The sequence below is a fragment of the Panthera tigris genome, chromosome D4 (genome assembly GCF_018350195.1).
Source record: "Panthera tigris isolate Pti1 chromosome D4, P.tigris_Pti1_mat1.1, whole genome shotgun sequence".
Classification (NCBI taxonomy): domain Eukaryota; kingdom Metazoa; phylum Chordata; class Mammalia; order Carnivora; family Felidae; genus Panthera; species Panthera tigris.
This window is the reverse complement of record NC_056672.1, coordinates 85295110-85318894: the sequence shown is the minus strand read 5'-3', so window position 1 is coordinate 85318894 and position 23785 is coordinate 85295110. Positions and strand designations below refer to the sequence as shown.

Sequence of the window (23785 nt, the reverse complement as noted above, 5' to 3'; positions counted from 1 at the left end):
AGATCTAATAAAAAGTTAAACAGAATGCCCTCCAAATCCTTCAAAAACCAGCAGCATGTATCTTTGTTCTATCGAAATTCCCACAAACTGGAAAATCTTCTGGAAACGGCCAGTCTCTGGGGTGCGTCAGGTAGATTTCCCCCCGCAATACGGCACAGCTCATGCAGATACTTGGCGTTAACTTCCTGCAAGGCCCTGGGAAGTGCTTGCCAGCCGGCACTCAGGATTCACTTGCTTTATGTCCTGGGTAGTCTCTGATGAGATACCGGACACACGGAGAGAAGTCTCAGAGCAAAGGCGACATCTACGTAAAACAGTTTCTCACGAGTCTGGAAAACCACACTCACGCATGCAAATACACATACACGTTCACACAGAGACACGTGTGTGCACGATTATCTCTGATCCCTTATCTGAGGGGATAGCATCGGTGAGAACAGTGCTTCCCAAGGCTTGTGGAAAGTTCAAATACACAGACTAGAAACGTCCCTACACTGGTGCCTGAAGTTCAGTTCATATATTAGCACATACGGTTTCTTGTTCTATGAAATCATAGCGACGCTTTCTCCACATTTAGGTCACTATGTGATGGTCTGTGTGTTCTCAAAGAGCCTGTGTTCGCACATACCTGCTGTTTGTTCTCTTTGGAATATGGCAACATGGTGGAAACATGAAACATGATCTCATGCCCTTGGTAGACAGTATAAACTGAATGTATCCCTGTGGTATCATCTGTAAGACATAAACGTGAGCATTTAGTAGACACAGAGCATTCTGACACCCTAAGGAAATAGTCTTTATCTGCAGGCTGGGGGACTATAGCACACAGTTAGTACACTCCCAGAGATCATTCTGGGTTATCCACCTGAGCGGAAGCCACGGTATGGCTCACTGTCCAGCTAATACAAGGCTCCTGCCCACGTGGAGAGCCCTCCCCCTCCCCGCTCTAAACTCGCTTGCTGTCTGATTCACATAGACGTCTGGGCTTTAAAAGGAGAAGGTGCTGCAATCTCTTGCCTTCCAGTTACTGCTCGTGTACAGGACAAAATTAACACGCGATGACGTACACATAATTATGACGTCCATAAAACAAAGCAAGTACTCTCACGGGCAGATGGCAGAGTGGCTGCAACCACTGGCTTTGGAGTTAAGCAGACCTGGGTTCGAGTTCTCAGTTATGTTCCTTTTAACAAGTCACCTTAATTTTCTCGAAGCCTCAGTTTCCTAATTTGAAAATCGGGATAAAAAGAGTAACTACCTTCTAGGGATGTTTTCAAGATTATACTTGCAGGGTACCAGGCCACAGCAAGTGTGTAAGAGCAAGTCTGTTTTTACAGACTTGTAAAACAAGGGGATGGTGGCTGTGACCGTAACGGAGAGGCTGAGTATTGGCAATGGGGGTAGCGAACCTACGGGCGGTCAGGTTCACGGTGTGCCCATGCACCCTGCCGGGTCATTCCCCACTCCGCGGCCAGCAAGTTTGGCTGGAGGGTGCAATCAGACCCCACCACGCCTCTACTTAAAACCCTTTCATGACATCCAACTCCATTTACAATAAAATCCGAAATTTTTCATGTGATCTCAAACTCCCCGCGGGATCGCCCCCTCCTCTTCTCCAGTCCCTTTGCCGTGAAGATGGTCTCTTAGTTTCTAGAACACATCAGGCTCTTTCCTCACTCAGCGACTTCACAAATGTTCTCTTGCCTAGAATTCTCTTCTCCCTTCAAGACTCAAATTAGTCCCTCTCATCCTTCCCTCAGGGAAGCCTTCTCTCATCCCCCAGATTAGGGAAAATGCCCCACGGCACTCTGCACTTTTCCTTCTTTGTTCCTCCAGGCACTTAGTGCTAAGGTATTTGGTAATTATCTGTTTAGGGTCTGTGCTATCCACTGGACTATCGGCTCCTAGAAAGGTAGGGACCATGTTGGTGTATCCATTGCTACGTCCCTGGAGCCTCACGTAGCCCTGGTACACAGAGGCTCTCGACAGTAAGTATTCACGGACCGTGGCCTGCCACACGTAGGGGCTGTTTGAGGGTGGACTTGGACTTGCCAGACTCAATGGAGGCCCCAGATGTGTCCAGCCACCCTGTGTCCAACTGGGTATGAAGCTCAAATTCCTTCTCACCCTTTCCTGTCCATCCCTTCCCCACCTTGGGACTAAATCCAAATACAGGTCAGGCCGACTACTAGAGAAGTTATACAAATGGCAGCAGAAGAGATCAGGAGGTGAGCTTACTTTTGGTGTCCAGACCGCCGCGGTAGCCTGTCCAGCCCTTTAGGGTGATTTTGTCACCCAGAAGATGTAAAAATTTTTGAAAAGCGTCACTTCCGATTTCTGCAGGAAGAGGTAAAGTGTGAATAAAGTACAGAATGTGCAAGGTCGTCATTTTCTAACGATGCCCTGAAATCACTGGAACGTTAACGAGGCCGTGGAGACTTGGGCAGCAGACTGAGCGGAGAGGCCACACTTCCTTCCCGGAGACCGCAAAGGAACTTCCACAATTCACGGGATTCCAAGGAAAGGAAAACCACAGAATCAGACTGACCAACCTTCGCGCTGCCAGACCGGGATCACAAGGCTTTAGTGTTACAAAACGTAAACACCATTGCTACTTCTATTAATAATGAATAGGTAGGTAACAAGAAGAGTGCAGGTTACAATAACAGGAAAATGGCACATTTGATAATTCTCCCAACCATAAATATCAGAGAAAAATCTTCCTCTGCTACTGAGATTATGATGTAAAGCCAAATTCTTCCAATCCCGTGTACTTTTCCAGACAGACTCCATCTCTGGTGCCGGTGGCCGGTCCAAATTTGGTGACCGACAAATATTTGCCAAATTGGATGAAACTGGACAGCAGCTGCCCTACAAAGTTTACCCTGAAATTTTACCCTAAAATTTCGTGAAACAACTGAAAGACTCCAACTCAACAGGTACGCTCAGTTTGGATTGTCAAAACTGTCAACAAGGGTTTCAGTGAGCACAAAGGAGGGGACACTTACCATTGCTGAACATCTCGTCATCAGTGAGCTGCCCGTCTTTGGCAAATAGAACCCCAAACTTGAAATTCACAGAGCCCTTACAATAAGACAACAAAAGGCGCTGAATGTAACTTTATCATGAAAACATATACAGTTAGGATATGTGTTGTTCGTCACTTAGGAAAACTTCAATGACCAAGATGGATATCTGAGGATTCCTTTCTCTCCTCCATCTCAATTTTGACTAGTATTAACAAAATCATTTATTTCTATAGGTTTTTATGGCTTACAGTTGAGACTTTTTTTTTTTATGTGAGTTAATTCATTTGTAATTTCATTACTAATGGCTTCTGCTGGATGCCAGGTCTATTCTGCAGCAAAACAGCACTCAAATTGCCAGCAGGAGCTCACAGGACCGGTGCCATGTTCTGATCAGTTAACACAGGAGAGCTCGGCGTAATTCAAAACTGAATACAACAATCTTAGGCTGATATATTGTGGACTGTTAGGAACAGAAATGGAAACTGTAGGCAACTTATTCTAAAAGCTGGTTTCCCCGAATTCCTCACGATAATTAACTTCAAGAAGTCACAAAACAGATGTGTGTGTTGGGGTGGGGATATCAAGAAGTCGCTAGTACAAATGTTCAATCTGCTACCCTGAACTCTAAACAATGGATTAAAATCAGATTCTGTGGGAATAATAAATACCAAATACAAGATAGGTTCTACAGGAAGAGTGGGGAATGAGATCAGGTAGATCAATGGTACTTTTCATATTTTCTTCCTTAAGCTGGATAATGGGCTTACAGGTCTTCATAATATTATTCTCTACCCTTTTTTTGTATATCTGAAGTATTTCATAACAAAAATGAAATCTAAGGTTGGAAGAGGATCAACTTTTGCGAGGCTCTGTGATGCACCACTAGATGGGGGAATTCTAGGTGGTCAATTAAAGGGTGGGCTAGGAACAAAGGTGTTTAAAGCATTGGCCAGTGGATCACAGGTTGGTGGCAGGGGCTGGGGTGGGCGGGTAAGGCAGAATGCCAGGATTCAGGACAGCTGGGTCTGGGAGAATTAAGACTAAAAATCCAATGGCCCAATGCTGTGCTTCTAAGCATCTTTCTGCCCTCAACACACCTAACAGACAGATGCACATCCATCAGTGAGTGTGGTTTTCTATACAGAGCGTGAAAGAGAATGCACCCAGGCTGAGCCCTCACCTGGAACTCTTCCACAGCCCCTTCTACGGCCTGCTCTTTCCCATCATGCAGGTCTTGGCTCATATGCCCGTGTCCAGAGAGGTCTTCCTTGACTTTTCGGTATAAAGTCACTGCCGGCCATAGCATCTTGTTTATTTTCTTAGCACTATTCATACTCAGTAATTCTTTTATTAAATGTGCATTTGTGTCTGTTTCTACCACTAGTCTTTGAAGGATAGATCATACACGTCTTCCTTTCTACCGAATCTCCAGTGCCCATCACGGTGCTGGGTATACTGGAGACGATTAATAAATATTCATGGCATAACCGTGTGCATAATAAAGGAGCAAAGACACAAAACTGGTCACATACAACTTGTTTTTCACAAGCTGCCTCCAAATGATTACCTCTTCTTCACAATCTTGTTTTCGGTAATTTCTTACAATTTTTGTCTGGGGTCTCTTCCTACTTGAGGATTCTAAACTTGCTAACTTTTCTTTCTCTGTTTTGGAAATGATGACAGCAGTCACGTGTCTCTAAGACTGCTTGGAGGGCACACCCTCCATTCTCAGAGATCCCTTAAAAAGCACCTAGGCTCAGTCGGTTAAGTGGCCGACTTCGGCTCAGGTCATTTGCAGTCCGTGAGTTCGAGCCCCGCGTCGGGCTCTGTGCTGATAGCTCGGAGCCTGGAGCCTGCTTCTGTTTCTGTGTCTCCCTCTCTCTCTGCCCCTCCCCCATTCACGCTCTGTCTCTGCCTTTCAAAAATGAATAAATGTTAAAAAAAAAAAAAAAGCACCTACATGGGGTGCTTGGGTGGCTCTGCTGATTAAGCTTCTGACTCTTGATTTTGGCTCAAGTCATGATTTCACTATTGTGAGATGGAGCCCAGCACTGGGCTCTGGGCTGGGCAAGGAGCCTGCTTGGGATTCGCTCTCTCCCTCTTCCTCTGTTCCTTTGTTCATGCACATGTGCGCTCTTTCTCAAAATACAAATAAATTAAATAAATAAATAAATAAATAAATAGTGTCTATAGTAGTCTGCCTATAATAGTATCTCTTAGGATAACAGTGTTGAGACTAAGGCAGTGGCTCTCAGACTTGACCAGGTGTCAGAATCACTTGCAGACTTGCTGAAATAGACTGCGTGGCTCCACTCCTGACATTTCCAATTCATCACTTCTGGGGTAGGGCCCAAGAGTCTGTATTTCTGACAAGTTCCTAGGTGATGCTGGTTCTGCTGGTCCAGGAACCCCACTGTGAGAACCACTGGGCTAGAGAACAAGCTAGCAGACTGGCAGGTGGCACAGGATCGGGTCCAGCCAAGCTGACTGCTGGCGAGCCAAGAGCAGAAAGGCTGGGTCGATGGCTAGAGTCGTGAGCCGGGAACCGGCCGCCTCTTAGAACCAGAAGGGACCCTACGGCCCATGGAGTCCACGCTTTCCTCTTACAGACAGGACGAGTGGAGACCAGGGAAGGCCAGCCTCACCCAAGGCAGGCACTAAGCGGACGGTGAGATAGGAGCCAGAAGTCGGGTCTCCAGACTTTTGACCCAGCACTCTCCCCAGCCCCGTGGTGTGGTCTTCTCCGGGCAGTGCTGGGTTGACAGAAGTGCTGAGCCACAAGTAGAAAGGGGGCCTCCTGACACCCGATCACCGGCCAAAGCTTGAAGGAGTTTTTATGGCTCTGTGACTGGCATCCTGCTGCCAGCGCCCTGGCTGAGGAATCCTCCCGCTTCAGGTGGGGACTCCAGAAAGACCAGTGTGGCAAGGCCTTGTTAAAATACCTGGAATTTACCTACAGGGTCTCCAGCTAATTTTGTTTCTAGGGCTTCCCAAATGATGGTGACGATTAACTCAGAGTTACCACCTATCTCCAGAAGTCAAGGCTTCACTGAAGAGAGTGGATTATATTTTTGGAAGAGATGGTTTTGGGGAGGGGATGGTTTGATGTGGCACTACCCGACCACCACAGATCACATGTGAGCAAACTATTTAAGCTGACATCATGAAGCTGATCTCTCAGCACTAGATCTTGGGGGATGGCACAGAGGTCTCAAGGTTCTAACACCAGATCTGGGCCCCAGGAGGGAGGTGACTGGTGTGGGGAAATCCGTGCAAACTGGTTTTCTCAGGATTTAAGTCCTGCTCAGACACTCATCATAGAGATAGAATCATTTTTCAATTCCTACTTGTATGGGGCGCTTTTTTTAAAGTTTATTTATTTTGACAGAGAGAGTGAGCAAGAGTGGAGGAGGAGCAGAGACATGGGGAGAGGGGGAGGGAAGGGGGGGAGGGGGGGAGGGAAGGGAGGGAGGGAGGGAGGGAGGGAGGGAGAGGGAGAGAGGGAGAGAGGGAGAGAGGGAGAGAGGGAGAGAGGGAGAGAGGGAGAGAGGGAGAGAGAGAGAGAGAGAGAGAGAGAGAGAGAGGATCCCAAGCAGGCTCCATGCTGTCAGCACAGAGCCAGACATGGGGCTTGAACCCACGAACCTGAGCTGAAATCCAGAGTCAGACGCTTAACCGACTGAGCCACCCACGCACCCTTAGGGACTTTGGATTTTTAAGTTCTAAATGTTCTGAGACAAAAGTCAACGTGACTATCAGCCAAGGTGCAGTCATATCCTTGGGAATTAATAATGAGCTAGGAATCATATTTCTTTTGAAGGAAGTGAAGTATGTGGGGAAACTGAAGTTCCAATAATTCGAGAAGCGCCGAGAAATGATGGCTTGATTTGAAACCAGATACCCCTGGTTCCTTGTTACTCCGGGTTAGGCGCTACCTTGGCATTTTTATGATTCACGTGTTCCTACACTTCTCATACTGTCTCCATACGTGTTGCGGCCTGGGGAGCCATGCCTCTCCTGGGGTGCCTCTCAGGGGACGGACAAAACTCGGGTTTCAGATAGTTTATCGCTGTAACTGGGTGGAATTAGGATAAATGCTCCCGGGCCGAGAAGGCGGCAGGATTAAACAGAAGGGCCTTGGCCACATCCTCTCTGAAGGGTGACCATGGCTCAGGCCTCTTGGAATACACTGTGATGAGTGCTTGCTCTTATTGCTTTGAGCAATATTCTCGTAGTAAAGAAATGAAATTGAGAAAGAAAGAGATCAGCTATTTACTTTTCCAAAACTCAGGAGGTCCAAAAAAAGAAGTGTAAGAAGATAAACTCCAAACCAGTTCACAGGGGTTGTACGGGGCTGGGGATGGGGTGGGGAGGGGTGGGGAGGGGAGGGCGTGGAAGTGAAGGTGGGGAGCTTTCTCATTTTCCATTTATACATTTCTGCACTTTGTCAGAACAGGCATGTGCATGTACTCTGTAGGTGCCAAATAAATACCTCTGGATTCACGAACAGAATAGTTCTGAGACGTGAAAACTCTACGCGGCGTAATCCTAATTTTACATAAAATACAACAAACATATATACCAAAATGGGATACTATGCCAATACCAGTTTTCTCTCTGATTTTAGGCGGTACTTTCGAGTTTTGTGCATTTCTGTAATTTTTGAATGTTTGCCAGAAATGTCTATTACTTTCATTTCTTGCCTTCTACCAACTGCAGCCACAGGCATGACTTGTACGTGGATAACATACAGATAAAAATGTGGGCGTCTGTGTGCTGGTGCTCTGCAGCAGCCCATCCTACACCCCCACCGTCCTGCACAAAGTCCTCCTGGGAGTTACAACAACCTGGGCCGCATTATCTCAGCGACTTTGCACGTACATCGACGTGTTCACAGGAATCCCCTGAGATGTCACTGGCTCAGAGAAACCTACGCTGTTCAACATAAAAAACCTGCTCCTTCCTGCACCGCCCACTTTGTTTTCTTTTCCCCACAGCCCTCAGGGCTAGCCACATTGCCACGTTTATGTCTGCTTACTTGGGCACTTTGTCTTATCCCACCAGATCGTAAGCTCCATGAAGGGGCCTTGTCTTGCTTGCCGATGTATCCCCAGTGCCTCAAATAGTACAGGGTACACACACAGGAAGAGCTCAGTAAATACTTGTTGAATCAATGAATGAGCAAATGAATGAATACACATATAAATCTTTGCTTATAAAAACAACTGGAATTGGGGTGCCTGGGTGGCTCAGTCGGTCTTGATTTCAGTTTAGGTCATATCTCACAGTTCGGGAGTTTGAACCCCACATTGGGCTCTGTGCTGACAGCGTGGAGCCCTGCTTGGAATTCTCTCTCTCTCCTTCTCTCTCTCTGACCCTCACCCATTGGTGTGCTCTCTCAAAATAAATAAACTTAAAAAATAAACAGGAATTGCTCTGTGAATTGCTTTCTTTTCCCCTCAGTAAACATTATATCATGGAAAACTTTCCAGGCCAGGAAATAAAGATCTACCTCATTCTTTTCTTTTTTAATTTGAGAGAGAGAGATCAAGTGTGGGGGAAAGGGATAGAGGGAGGGAGAGAGGAATAGAGGGAGGGAGGGAGGGAGGGAGGGAGGGAGGGAGGGAGGGAGAGAGGGAACTTCAAATAGGCTCTGTGCTCAGTGCCAAGCCCGACATGGGGCTCATGAGATCCCACAACCCCGGGATCATGACCTGAGCTGAAATCAAGAGTCGGACGCTCAACCAGCCCAGATGGTTGAGCCACCCAGACGCCCCTACCTCATTCTTCTCAATGGCATCATTGTTTCTCACAATTCATTTAATCAATACATAATCTACTTATTCAAGCAACAGATATTTACTCTGTGCCCTCTCTCCACTGCTCTAGGATCTGGGGATAAGACAGTGAACAAATTGATTAAGTTCCACCCAGCTCTCATGCTGCTTACATTCTAGTGGTACAAAGCGTGCAAATGAAAATAGGAGTGTCCAGAAGAAACACAGAGCAGCTTGTAGGGCAGAGGGTAAGAGGCAGGGTGTGCTATTTTAGAGGGTGAGCAAGGACAGCCTCTCCAAGCAGAGACTCTAATCAAGGAAAGGGTGTGGCCCTGAGGACATCTGGGGAGGGGCATCCTAGGGGGTGGGCTCTCCCAGGGCAGATGAGGAGTAAGCAAGTACACGTGGTTAGTGTGGAGAGGCCCAGAGAAGTAGCAGGGCTGGGTCAGGCAGGCCCCAGGAGGCCGGGGAGGACTCGGGGCTTTACTTGGAGAGGGATGGAAAGCCATGAGACCCTGCAACGTAGGGATGACCTGGCTTGACGTTTAAAAGGACCATTTGGATGATGCCAGACGAGAAAGAGAAGAGAGTGGAAGCTGAAAGCCGGAGGTTCTGCACAGTGCAGGTGAGAGACGGTGGGGGTGGTTCAAGGGATGAGAGCATCGTGGTGGAAAGTTTGAGAAATGTTCAAATTTGGGATATATGTTGAAGAAATCGTCATAGGATGTGCTGAAGGATTAGATTTGGGGTGAGAGGGAAAGAGAGGTGTTAAGGGCTTTTCCAAGTGTGGCCTGAGCAACTGGCCGAATGCTACGGTCATTTACTGACAGGCACGGTACGCAAAAATTATAATTGAACTACTCAGTTGCCTATTGACAACGTTTTGATTATATCCCTATGTTAGTGATGTACTTAGAAACCCCAGGACATTTTTTTTAAAAGTGGGGCAACAGGCACCTGGGTGGCTCAGTCAGTTAAGCGTCCGACTTCAGCTCAGGTCATGATCTCACAGTCTGTGAGTTCGAGCCCTGCGTCGGGCTCTGTGCCGACAGCTCAGAGCCTGGAGCCTGCTTCGGACTCTGTGTCTCCCTGTCTCTCTGACCCTCCCTCGTTCATGCTCTGTCTCCGTCTCAAAAATAAATAAACATTAAAAAAAATTTTTAAAGTGGGGCAACAGGGAATGGAAATGTGCGAATAAATATGATGTCGGTAAATTAAGTGTGCTAGTCAAGCACTAACACCCTTTGACTTCATGAAAATTAAAACCTCATTACTCGCCCTGATTACAAGGGTAAAATTTGAATATTTCCGAGCGGATTTAAGTAGCTTCCTTTCATGTCTTTATGGCTGGCTGCACAGGAAATTCTGAAATGTACCTTGGAAAAAAATGTCAGGAAAGTCTTTCCATGCTAATAATCTGCTCACCAAGCAAATCCACGTAGAGAGGTTTGACTGAAAGAAAAGGTCATGGTCATGGTGAAGGGTGAGGCAGAACACAGCAGGAACAAATTTCTCATAAAATTACTTACCTCTTGTTCTTCAAGAACCAGCAAGTCCTGTCAAACAAAAATTTGAAAGTTAGGTCCATGCTTCACAGTAACGATTTTATTTTGACTTCCTGTGAAAGCCAAGCTTCAGTTTACAGCATTTCCTCACCTAGAAGTGCTTAAAAAATTCAAATTTAGTTGTGCAGATTTTTGTAAAATACCTGGCCATCTAGGAAAGTCACACGATAGCACAGCTATCTGGGAACAAAAGACTGTGTCGCAGTGGGCAGAAACACACAGACACCCGGGTTTCTCCATCTATTTAAAGCTAGCTTATCACACATGGCTTCTAGAAGATTTTAGCCAAGATAAATGTAACTATATAGTATAGCAGCCAGAAAAAGGCGAGTAACATTTTTAAATAGCATCAGCCACCTTCCTGCTTGGTGGAAAGATGCCTTTTTCATAATGCGATCGGTTTGTTTTTGGTTTACTTTTTGGATCCAAGACCGCTTTCCTTCTCTTCTCCCTAACGCCTGTTGGTTAAGGCTTCTTCAGGTACATCTACAGGAGACGGTGGCAGCTGTGAAACCACCACTACCGAGGGGCACACACAGGTGCACACTCACACACCCGGAGTGGAGGAGGGCGCGTGGGTGGCCCCCTGTTAAGGGAAAGAAAGTCAAAACGCAGATGTCGGGGAAGCTGAAGGTGTCTTTTGTTTGGTGAAAAACAGGCACAGAGTTATGATATAAATAGGCAGAAGGCTTCCGTATTTTGTTATCTTGTCCTCTTTGATTTTGCTGGAAGGGGGAAGTCAGACAGGGATGACTGAGCAGAGATGAAGTCTGTTGAGGATATCTGCTCAGCGGCAAGGTGCTGATAGAAGCATCCCATGGGCTCCGTGGATTTGGGGCCCTGTGTCTGGGGGTCCTATCCAGGCTCCAAGAAGGAAAGGATTAAGAATATTGATAACCTGGGGGCGCCCGGGTGGCTCAGTTGGTTGAGTGTCTGACTCTTGATTTTGGCCCAGGTCATAATCTCATGAACCATGGGATCGAGCCCCAGGTCAGACTGAGTGCTGTGCTGACAGGGTGGAGCCTGCTTGGGATCCTCTCCCTCTCTCTCTCTGCCCCCCTCCCATGCATGCGCTGCCTCTCTTTCTTCCTCCCTCCCTCCCTCCCCCCCCCCCCTCTCTCTCTCAAAATAAATAAACATTAGGGGTACCTGGGTAGCTCAGTCAGTTGAACATCTGACTCAAATGTACCTGGGTGGCTCAGTTGGTTGAACATCTGACTCTTTGATTTTGGTTTAGGTCATGATCTCGTGGTTCATGAGATCGAGCCCTGTGTTGGACAAGTGCAGAGCTTGCTTGGGATTCTCTCTCTCTCCCCCTCTCTCTCTGCCCCTCCCCTGCTCATGCTGTCTCTCACAAATAAATATTTAAAAAAATTCTAAAAAAGGGGCGCCTGGGTGGCTTAGTCAGTTAGTAAGCATATGACTTTGGTGCAGGTCATGATCTCGCGGTCTGTGAGTTCGAGCCCCGTGTCGGGCTCTGTGCTGACAGCTCAGAGCCTGGAGCCTGCTATAGATTCCACGTCTCCCTTTCTCTCTCCCCCTTCCCTGCTTGTACTCTCTCTCTCTCAAAAATAAATAAATGTTAAAAAAATTTTTTTTAATTATAAATAAAATATTAAAAAAAATCCCTTACCTAAAAAAAAAAAAAAGAGTATGATAGCCTGTACAGATGAAAGAATAAAGGCACATTGATGGTAGCATATTAATAATTCCCAGTTGTTTGAAAATCTGATATAAAGAATTAGTTTTAAGCACTGCATAGCTTTAAGTTGCTTCAAGTTTAACCGAATACACCCATTTTGGCCTCAGTTCCTTCTGGAGTTGAGTTAGTGTACAAATACTGTCTTAAAAATTAAAACAGAAGATATGGGGAATTCACAACTTTATGTATTTGGGGTAAGCTGAGAGCCAATGTTTATTTTATTTTATTTATTTATTTATTTATTTATTTATTTATTTTTATATTTCAGGACTATTTTTTTTTTTTAATTTTTTTTTCAACGTTTTTTATTTATTTTTGGGACAGAGAGAGACAGAGCATGAACGGGGGAGGGGCAGAGAGAGAGGGAGACACAGAATCGGAAACAGGCTCCAGGCTCCGAGCCATCAGCCCAGAGCCTGACGCGGGGCTCGAACTCACGGACAGCGAGATCGTGACCTGGCTGAAGTCGGACGCTCAACCGACTGCGCCATCCAGGCGCCCCTATTTTATTTATTTTTTAATTAAAAATTTTTTTAAACTTTTATGTGTTTTTGAGAGACAGAGAGAGAGCATGAGCAGGGGAGGGGTAGAGAGAGAAGAAGACACAGAATCTGAAGCAAGGTCCAGGCTCTGAGGTGTCAGCACAGAGTCCGACATAGGACTTAGACCCACGAACTGTGAGATCGTGACCTGAGCCAAAGTCGGACACTTGACCAACTGAGCCACCCAGGTGCCCCCAATAAGTTTATTTTAAAAGCTAACTATTTTGAAGGTATGCAAGCAAAGACTACTCACGCTCCCCTCTCTCCTCCCCATAACATCTGAATTATTTCCCTGAAAAGAGGACTAAGCACGATGTTTCTCTACTTAAAGATTCCACAGGCTCTCCACTGCCTCCTAGCTAGGATTCCAGCCTGACTCTCCAGCCTCTTCCCTGTCACCGGCCTTGGCGTACACAGTCCCTTTAAGCTCAGCTTTGACACACAGCCGGCACTATGTGATGGCTGCATTCCTAAGTTTCAAGGGGAGAATTTCAAAGCTAAATTAATTGAGACAAGACAGAAGTTTGGCTGACATTTTTCTGATGGTCCTTTACTAGATTATGAGTCTGAAATTTTTTCTCCCAAGGCAGACTGCTTTCCCTTAACAGTAAGTCTTGAGAAAACAGGATGGATTCTGGATACCTTCTATCGTCTATGGTGTTCTATTGGAGTTAGAGTTCAATAAACACATTTTGTGTTCTGCTACTTAACAAAAATCTCACGTTCCGTACATTCTACATCACTCAGTAAAAAGACTGGCTTTTAACCCAGTAAGGTCCTTCTGAACATACACCCTTTTGGTTCATGGATCAAGGACCATATTAGTTCAGCGGTTCTCAGTTGTGGCTATGCCTCAGAATCATTCATGGGACTTGTGAAAAATGCAGATTCCCACCCCCACTTGACAAATCAGAATCTCAGCTGCGAGGTTCTTTATGATTATTTTTCAAAGCCTCATAGGTGATTCTGCTTATGCTCGTATCCTAGGCCAAGAATCACCGATGATCTGTCCGTTCTAATCTAACATTGTGATCAAACATACACCATTATGAAGCAAAAAACTTGTGTTACCTTTTGGATCTCGGGATGAAAAATTTCTCTGGGGCCTTTCTCAAATTTGTCCAGATTCATGGCACTGAAATAGAACGGAGAGAATGAGCCGTAGAGTGGTGGCGCAAGTCACAGGGCTTCAGAGAAACTACGTACTAGCTCCTAGAAAATCACAGCTGGACTCCCTTGAGGGCCTGGCACACAGGAAATCAATGATCACACAGGGTGCTCAATGAATGAATGCATGAGGGTAACCAAACACGGCACTGTACTTTCCTTATAGAACTGCCCCTTAGTGACACTCATCTAGTAAGAGAGGAGGGGAGCAATCAGGAGCATATTTTGGGCAACCTAACCTTCAAGATTCTTACTTTTATTTATTAAAAAAGCGATTCATTGACATTTCCGTAGCAATTAATGATAAAATGAAATGTAATGAAGCCCACTGGGCATTTCTTTCTTCCTCTGGCCATTCTTCTGCCACTCAGGGCAAAAAGGCCCCCTTTAACAAGCTCGTTCTTTCATGTTTTACTTTGAAAAGCAATGCCAACCTCCTTGGGCCTAAGTTCCTCCAGACGTTAAAACAGGGAGTTGAGGGGCGCCTGGGTGGCTCAGTCGGTCGAGCGTCTGACTTCGGCTCCGGTCATGATCTCACAGCTTGTGAGTTTGAGCCCCGTGTCAGGCTCTGTGCTGACAGCTCAGAGCCTGGAGCCTGCTTCGGAGTCTGTGTCTCCCTCTCTCTCTGCCCCTAACCCACTCGCATTCTGTCTCTGTCACTCTCAAAAATAAACATTTAATTAATTAATTAATTAATTAATTAAATAAAACAGGGAGTTGAACTCCCCAACCCCCGAGGCCCCTTTCATCTAGGAGTCCCGTATTTGTAAGTGAAAGGCAAACATAATAATAGCTGATCTTTATGGAGTACTTACTATATGCCGGGCACCCCGCTAAATGCTTTACGTGGATGATCTCATTTTGTCTCTACGAGGCGAGTACTCTTCTATCCCCATTTTAAAGGTGAGGAAATTGAACTAGGATGACAAAGCTAGTAAGGAGCAGAGCCAAGATCTGAACCCAGACTTACCTGACTCCACAGTATTCACGGTTTCATTTCCTTTTAAAAAGTTTTCAAGTTCATGGTGGTAACAAATAAAGATAAAGTCTTTTCTTCTATCGGCAGCAACTGGAGACGTTTTGCTCTTCCACGTCTTTAAAAAAAAAAAGTGTTTCCTGGCTGAAATGTTTCCTCTGTGCTCTGGCTACAGAGCGGTGGGCTGAGAAGCAGAGGCCCTACTCACAGGACTAAATGAGGTCATGACTAAATGAAACTTGTCCTTAAATATAAAGAAGCTGGAGTAAAAAAAAGTCACAGAAAAAAAAAAGTCACAGAAATCGGAAGCCAGTGTAATTCTAAGTGTTCCTCTCAAAGCCGGTTAAGATTTATAGCTCCTTAGACGCAGCAAGGTATTTCTGTGCTTGATAAAAATGTTAACCTCTCCACTGATGCTTTCATAGCTCAGGCTTCAGACTGCTCAGGAGAAAAGTCAGAAAGCCTAGAGCAGAAAGGAGGCGGCCTGCGATTTGAAGAGCAAATCAAGCTTGAAAATGAGATATGAACATTTTTACTTCTGAACTCAGTGCCCTTCATCAGCCAGATGCGGTCCCTAACTAACGGAGTCAAGACTGTCCCTTCAATTAAGAGATGTTTCTGGCAAGTGTGCATTGTGGCCGGGACACTGAGAACACGATCTCTTCCCACCACCTAGCTGCCGATGAACAGAGAGTAAACCACAGGACCCTGGGATAAGCATTTATATTCACATAACACGGGCTTTAGTGGCTAAAGGCCCAAGCCTGGGAATAACGGGACCTGGGTTTAAATCCCAGCTCTGTGGTTTACCAGCTGTGAGATCTCTGTCCAATCCCTTCACTTCTCGGAAGCTGTGATCCTTCCTTGGTGGAGTGTAGGTGATAACAGATCTACTCTGTGGAGGTGGTCTAAAGACTTTCTAAGAGGGGTGCCTGGGTGGCTCAGTCGGTTAAGCGTCAGACTTTGGCTCAGGTCATGATCTCACAGTTTATGAGTTCGAGCCCTGCGTTGGGCTTTGTGCTGAGAGCTCAGAGCCTGGAGCCTGCTTCGCATTCTGTGTCTCCATTCTCTCTCTGCCTCTCCCCAGCTCACACTCTCTCTTTCAAAAATACATAAACATTAAAAATTCAAAGACTTTCTAAGAGAATGTCTGTAGAGCATTTAGCGCTGTGCCTAAGAAGCTACCGTTACTACAATGTAACCTACAATGTAACCTCTCGTAACCTCTCGGATGGTGACAGGGCAACAGGTAGCACCTGAGTGGTGGCATTCCTAGGGGTGTCTGCCATCCGGTATGGGGGGGGGGAGGGGTGACACGAGGTGGGGTGGAGAGGTGGGGGCAGAGCCCCAGCCGAGCACAGAGCAGCTGGATGTTCCATTCATTTAACGGTCTCTTTGCAAAGAATAAGGACATTCTTCCCTGAGAAGCATTTGCTGACATATGAGTTTCTGTTTCAAAGCAGGAAAATGAGAGGAAAAATATTTCTTGATTTTGTTTATGAAACCAAAGTATCTGCACGCATGCAAGAAAAAAAGAAGGCAGCCACGCAGGCAGTTTGGAGATGCGTAAGAGGGGAGCTCAATTTTCACCACACACTCGCTGTGTGATCTTGGCTTTCTCTGAGCTTCCATTTCTTCCGCCGCACAGTGGGGAGGATCGCGGCACCCATCCTACGGACTTGCTGTGAAGACGCTGACATGCAGGAGGTAATGCAAGTCAGATGCTTGGCACAATGTCTGCTATGTGGTCAAGGCTCCAGAAAGTAGAAAAGTAACATCAGATGATCGCAGGAGCAGAATACTTATAAAGGCTCCTGGTGTTGGGTTTCTATTCATGAGTACTCACCTTAAGATGGACTTCACAGAGAGAGTTTTTGTGGGACTGTACGGAAGGCATATTTTCTGGGTACCCTGGAAAGTCAAAACACCAGATCAGTGAGGATTTGGCGATTTCCATCTCTGAAAGAGCCTCACCTGGCCATTTAAAAGAATATATGAATAAACACATTCTGTGGTGGAGAAAAGCTTGCTCAGGCTTGACAACGTCTTCCACCATCCCCCTAGCCCGACACGTGCGGAGTTAAGCATTACTCTTCAACATACGGACTGATGGGTGTGTTAGTGTGGTGCTCAGATGAGCCACGTGACTGAGATGAGAAGGGGGTCTAGTCTCCGAGCCAAGAGTCAGATCAGCCTCCAAGACAATGAGAAGAAAACAGTGTCCACGTGTCAATGGGACCTGAATGTAATACCTCCAAGTCAAAGGCTTTTGGAACTAGAAATCGCTCGAATCTTTCAGAGAGGGTTTCATAATATGCACTTCTATATTTTTCTGTGTTTACTATATATTTTTTATTTTATTATTTTTTCATATGAAATTTATTGTCATATTGGTTTCCATACAACACCCAGTGCTCATCCCAACAGGTGCCCTCCTCAATGCCCATCACCCACCCTCCCCTCCCTCCCACCCCCCATCAGCCCTCAGTTTGTTCTCAGTTTTTAAGAGTCTCTTATGCTTTGGCTCTCTTCCACTCTAACCTCTTTTTTTTCTTTCTTCCCCTCCCCCATGGGTTTCTGTTAAGTTTCTCAGGATCCACATAAGAGTGAAAACATATGGTATCTGTCTTCCTCTGTATGACTTATTTCACTCAGCATAACACTCTCCAGTTCCATTCACGTTGCTAACTATGTGTTTTTTAAAGTAGGCACCATGCTCAACGTGGGGCTTGAACTCAGGACTCTGAGATCAAAGAGTTGTGTGCTCTACCCTCCAGGCCAGCCAGGCACCCCTCTGTGCTTACTATTTAAACTCTGTTTCTTCCTCTCTAAATGATACCCGCTGTGACTAACTGCTCGAATGCACTCAATAAATATTTTTTGCGTGAAAGCGAACGAATGAAAGGTTGCCTGAATGGTTCAGTCCCACGTCCAAACCACCCAGAATAGATGAAGGCCGCTCACTTTATAATCTCCCAAAAAAGAGTGGTGCCTGAGTGTCTTAGGTGGTTGAGCATCTGACTTCAGCTCAGGTCATGATCTCATGGTTCACGAGTTTGAGCCCCACATCGGGTTCACTGCTATCAGCACTGAACCCGCTTTGGATCCTCTGTCTTCCCGTCTCTCTGCCCCTCCCCTACTTGCACTCTCTCAAAGATAAACATTTTGTTTATTTATTATTTTAAAGAACAAAAAAAAGTTTATTTATTTTTGAGAGAGAGCGAGCGAGCGAGCGAGCGCACAGAGGAGAGGCAGAGAGACAGGGAGACAGAATTGCAAACAGGCTCCACACTGTCAGCACAGAGCCCAGTGCAGGCCCCGAACCCATGGAACCACAAGATAATGACCTGAGTCGAAATCAAGAGTCAGATGCTTAAATCGACTGAACCACCCAGGTGCCCATATTTTTAAAAAATAATAATTTTCAAAAAAGATACGATACAGATTTGTAATCCACAAAGGATTTACACTACACATTTGGCAAAAGGGAATACGATGTAGTACACACATAAAACTTTCTTTCTAACTTTGACTAATAAAATTGGCAGCACAAAGGGTAAGAGCATTTCTTGTAGGAAACAGGCAAGGAAGGAAATAGGATTTTCCTTGTGTTTCGAGACGTACCTGCCAAACTCATCAGTCCAAGGCCTGAACACTGGCGTCGGGATGGACTTCCTCAACCTTGTCGAGCCCGTGACCTTTTTCAGTAAACTCAACATTCACACCCATGACCCCAGAGAACCAGGGCTGGGGAGGAGTGTGTCTTTCCAGCTAACCATCAGAAGTTGCATGAGGCAAAGCCCTTCTCACGGGTTCTCAATCGAGCAATGCAGTTTATGTTACAGAGATTTTAGGAGATTTCGGATACAGACGAGTATTATGATGGGAATAGGCATTTTCAAATTCCACATAACCCACCCACTGAAATCTGAGTTATTTTGGTGGCCTTGCTTTTGTGGCCAGCCCCGGCCTACCTCACACTGCGGTCACCTGTACAGGATGCCAACCCTTCTAGAAGAGGGTCTTGAGTCTGACCTTCTTGCTCCTCCCCTACCTTAGCTACTTTTCCTTCTCACCAAAATGCAGCTTTAAAGAGAAGTCCAGGGCAGCCTGAGGGGGGAACGTATGGAAGAGGAGAGGATCCAGCTCCTGCCTGGCTGACTGTAGCACCTGCATAAGCTGCCTACGTGGATGCGGAAGCCCGGGCTCATGGGATGGTGGGTTTGTATTTTTCTTCACCACAAACTGGTAAAAGCTCTTCCTCCCTCATCTTCTCCCTGTTGTAGCTTTCCACAGTGGTTTCCCACAACAAAAAACACCTTCTGGTTCTCTGTGTTCCGGTGGGACCAACAGACACACAGTCAGCGTCGAGTACACGTACAGGCAACACCAAGCGATCGCTGCAAGGATACGGAAGGGCGCGTCGGACGTCACTCCCTGTAGGTGGCAGGTGTGTGTGAACAGGTGTCTAGAAGGGTGTTGTGGTGGTCATCCCTGAGTAAGTGGACTTGGAGTCTCTTCTTTTTACTAGCTGCATTGTCTCGTACAGATGAAATCTGTACGGTAAGTATGAGTTGTTTTTTTAAGCCTTTTCTTTGTGTTTAGAAGAAATACAGCGGAGATCAACAGGACGGTCTCAGCTCTGTTTGAGAACAAAATGTGGGCTCGTGGAAGGGGAGAGGGGGTGCAGAGGCACGTGCTTCTGTGCATCTCCTGCAGCCTCCGGCACTAGTTTGGGGCTCAGAGGGGCTTCACAACTGACCCATTTTGCCAGGCTCTGCTCTGGTTTCTCAGTCCCTCACTTTCCTTCAGCACCGCCACTCGGAGATGTTAGCAAGCACTTGCCCTGCCCTGGCAACAACCCAGGGTCCAGACTAGAGGCTCTGGACAAGGCACTGGCACTTCTCAGTAGAGGGGGTAAACTCATTAGGCCAGCCCCACTGCCTTCACAGGGGTCTTGGGGTCTGACTCCCTCCTCATTGCCTTCTGCCCAGACGAGTCCCCAGAGCTACTCCTTTGTCTTGTCTTTGTTGTTCTCTTTCTGGAATGCTCCCCGCCTGCCCCTTCCCCCTACCATTTATGTGGCTCGTTCCCTTCCCTCCCGTAGGTCTCTTTAAATGTCACCTCCTCGGAAAGGTTTTCCTTGGCTGTCTGATCTAAAGTCGGTCTCCCGTATCAATTCTGCCTTTGTTTCCTTCAGAGTGTTTGTCACAATTTACAATGCAGTACAGACGACATCTTCAGTCATTAGAATAAGCAAAACTCCCCCCCCTGTACCTGCTCCTCCCTCCCAGTACCTGGCAACCTTCCCCGGTGAGGAGATGGAGTGGCTCTTACTGCCTGAAGGAAGAAGGCAAGACACTAAGAGAATCCATTCCAGAAAGGCGGCCAAAGGGCAAAACTATCCTTCCTTGTGTTGGTGGAAGGAAGGAAGAAGGAAGATAGGAAAAGCCAAGGTGTTAGATGCCGGGGCCCTTGATTCTGCCATTCCGAGGGCAGGCCTCGAAGCGGGTGCAGGGACGCTGCAAATAGATCAAGGTGAGCCCTGGAGACACCTCAGAACATGTGGACTGGAGGTTCACTTCCCAGGCACGGCCTTCCTTAGGAATCGAAGTCTGCGTAGAACCTGTTTGAACACGATGAGGGGCAGTGACTCAGCAGCTTCAAGCATGGAGGGTCAGCAAGATTAGAAACATAAGCCTGGAGCGGTGCTCCTGCCTCAGCCCACCTGCCCTGTGGCTAGCAGGGGAGGTGCCGGTGACAGGGACAGACCTGAGAGGCTCAGCGCTAGCAGAGACCTGGGATCAGGTCACGGAGCTCACAGTGTGCGGTGTCATCACCGCAAGGGGCAAATGACTAGGACCACGGATTCCGGTGACAGGTGCATTCCAGTGACACCAAAAAGCCCAGAGGGGACCAGTTACATATGCGGTTGCTAGTTCAGAGACCGGATCAGCCACTCGACAAGAGAGCACAGAAAGCCCCACGTGAACCCACAGTCCTCTTCTCCCGCCACTGTGAGGTCTCCTAAACCCTCTCCCCGGGCACCCAGATATCAACTTCAAGAGGAGCAGGGAGAGAGGAAATCAGAGAGACTATTTCTCCAAAAGAGGCAGAGTCATCCAAAGAGAATATTTATTTATTTATGTTAAATGTCTATTCATTTATTTTTCAGAGCAAGAGAGAACACGAGTGAGGGAGGGGCAGAGAGAGGGAGAGAGAGAATCCCAAGCAGGCTCCATGCCCAGGGCGGATGGGGGCTTAATCCCACGGCTGTAAAATCATGACCTGAGCCAAAATCAAGAGTTGGACACTCAACTGACTGAGCCACCCAGGTGCCCCTCAACATTATCTGCCAACACCGGTGCATAAACTCTGCTTCAGTACAGCTATGATGATGGTGAGACCGAGCCCAGTTTCAGCAGCACGGGGAGAGAGGGGAGAGCCAAAATTTTCCGCAGGAAATCATTCAGGAGTAAGAGCTGACTCGGCTTTACATTAGATTTTTACCTTCAATCTGCCTAAAAAGAGAAAACTTTCTGAAACATAACATGGGCATTTATATAAACAGAGGCGGCACAGCACACAGGTTAGGTTGGACTTTGGTGTCATTCGTTGATTCGTTCAGTAAATACTTCTCGAGCTACTTCTATGTGCCAGAAACAGGGCTGGGTGAGAACAAAGCAGTTATATGTCCTCTGCTCTCATGGAGATCAGAGCCCAGTGAAAGGGACAGCGCGAGTCAAAAGAATTACATGGAGAATTGATTACATACGGCACTGCCAGCTCAGCAGGCAGTCCTGGGTTCTGCCTGGCCTTGCCACCTTCTGGCATGTGACCTCGGCCATGGCATTTAACCCCCCTAAACCACAATTTCACCAATTAAGATAATGCATTGGGAAGATTTAGTATATGTGGCATACAGTAAGAGCTCGATAAATGTTAGATTTTATTGTTAACTGTGACTATTTTTAATCATCGCAAAAAGTTCCTAATTACAACTTAACTCTGTAATGGTTCCTAGAAATTCTTTCTGGGCTTTTTGAAGTTGCTGTATGTGTACGCACGCGTGCAAATGTGTTGATGTATGTGTGTGTATAAAAAAGTTACTGTTTTTTAAAGAGTGTGTATAAAGAAACCACTACTTTTTTAAGCGTGTGTATACAAAAAATTACTGTTTCTTTAAGTTCCTGTATTATTTCCTTCCCCAAAAGATCTACGTGGCAATTTCTGAGATACTGTATTGCTGAGGTGAACATCAGTGTGCAATGATTAAGTAATAGCTTTCAACAAATGCACCCATAAAGTGAGACCACCACATAACAGGACTAACATTTTCTGAGTGTGGTTATCTCGTTGCTTCTTAATTATACACTGTATTCACCCATTCGAGAGTAAAATGTTCTATCCTTCAGGTATCTAAGCAATTTAAGATCTGATGATTTGGGACGTTGCATAGATGTGGATTTTCAAATAACAGCTCACTTAATATAGTCCTCAGCACCCTTTGAGCCACAGCCCAGAACTTTCCCCAGTTTACAAAGAAGAAAATGGAGAGCATCAGCAATTTTCTCAAATTGACATGAATGAATTTGCTACTGCTGTAATTGGACTCTGGTTTGCTTAGCTCCAAATCCTTTGCTCTTTCTAGTGTCCATAATGCCTATGAAAAATTCTCTGAGAAGCAAAGGAAGAAAAAAAGTCCGAGGGAAAAAAATGATGAATTTTTTTAAGTTAAAGGTGAAAGACAGAGACCAACCATAAGAATTCCCAGAAAAAGAATTCAGAAAAGAAAAAGCAGCAATAATGAACCTAAGAGAATTTTCCTGAGCTAAAGAGAGGCCTGCATTCCTGAGTTGAAGGGACTTGCCTTCAGTCCACTCAGAACCCACCCTGGGCAGGGAGTACTTGTTAAGTCTTGAGTTATTTTTCTACCTCAGGAAACTGATGAAAGGGGCTAAGCCTCAAAAAACTTCTAGAAGCGCAGCTGACTCAGTGCTTGACTGAATGACCCATGGAAACAGGAGCACCCCATGGGCTGTACCAGGTAACAGTATTATATTCTTCCAATAAATTTTGTTTCTTTTAGTTGAAGGTGAACCGGTTGGTCAGTTTCAGTCTTAGTAACAGCTAAGGTTAATGCTCTGTAAAATACAGTTCTGTGTTCCACAGGCCAGAGACGGAGGGGAAGGGACATGCCCAGTTAGTGGCTTGTCGGGGAGAATTTGTGGTTGAACCCAGAGTCTGAAGGCCCCACTGCTCAAGAGTATAATCCTGAATATCCAAACTCAGAGAACCACGTAGAAAAAGACTCACCAGAACCATTCTGACAAGGACACTAATAAAACTCTGGAGCAAGGGGGATGCTCCAGGGGCAAGCCAGGTACTTACTGTTTTCCTCCAAAGAATTGCACGGTATTGAGGGACGCGCTGATGGTTTTGGTCGGAAAGGGTCACGGACAAGAAGAAAGGGCTCTTCTCTGCATCATTTCCAATGTAATTCTGATGAACTGCAGGAGAGAGTTTTAGAACAGTGAACATACAACTGATTCTTTCAGGCCCCGGTGGGAGTAGACAACTTTTCCTTCCCACATGAGCAGGGAGCAAGAATCCTAAACCCAGCTCGGAAAAGATTCTGATCGTGCCATACTGATCGCGCGCTCCGATTCAACCTTGGCAGTGATCGGTTCGGAAATGTTCAGAAACGAACAAGTGACCAATACCAGCCAATGAGACGGGAGGAGAAATGGGTCAAGGGGTTTCTGGAAAGGCTTCTTCACTCCTGAAGATGGCCTTCTCCTTGCTCTGGACATGGTGGTGTCTAGAAGTGATGCCTGGAATTGCTGCAACCGCCTTGCGACCCTGAGGAGGGCCGGCCTCGATGACACCACTGAGCCTCTGAATCCACCAGCTCTGGAGCCTGCCTTACCTCTGAGTTTCTTGGCATCTGAACTGATGGCACCGGTTTTCTCTAAAGTCCCCACTGCTCTGGGCACTACGCTTTCAAGCATTTGGGAAGATGACAAC

The 23785-nt window shown here is 46.3% G+C and overlaps 1 protein-coding gene across 4 annotated transcripts in view; it reads right to left on the bottom strand.

Annotated features, from left to right (window-relative positions):
- GARNL3 (GTPase activating Rap/RanGAP domain like 3) overlaps positions 1-23785 on the bottom strand; it is a 149304-nt gene that overhangs the window by 44052 nt on the left and 81467 nt on the right. For 3 of the 4 annotated variants that reach the window (XM_042965070.1, XM_042965071.1, XM_007094420.3), the window contains exons 6-12: positions 23150-23268; positions 16605-16669; positions 13687-13750; positions 10336-10362; positions 3009-3084; positions 2239-2337; positions 629-732 (exon numbers count right to left, since the gene is read on the bottom strand). In XM_042965070.1, coding sequence (XP_042821004.1) covers positions 629-732; positions 2239-2337; positions 3009-3084; positions 10336-10362; positions 13687-13750; positions 16605-16669; positions 23150-23268 — 554 coding nt within the window. Of the gene's footprint in view, positions 1-628; positions 733-2238; positions 2338-3008; positions 3085-10335; positions 10363-13686; positions 13751-14752; positions 14951-16604; positions 16670-23149; positions 23269-23785 lie in introns of those variants that run through there. The other variant, XM_042965072.1, reaches the window with a different exon arrangement.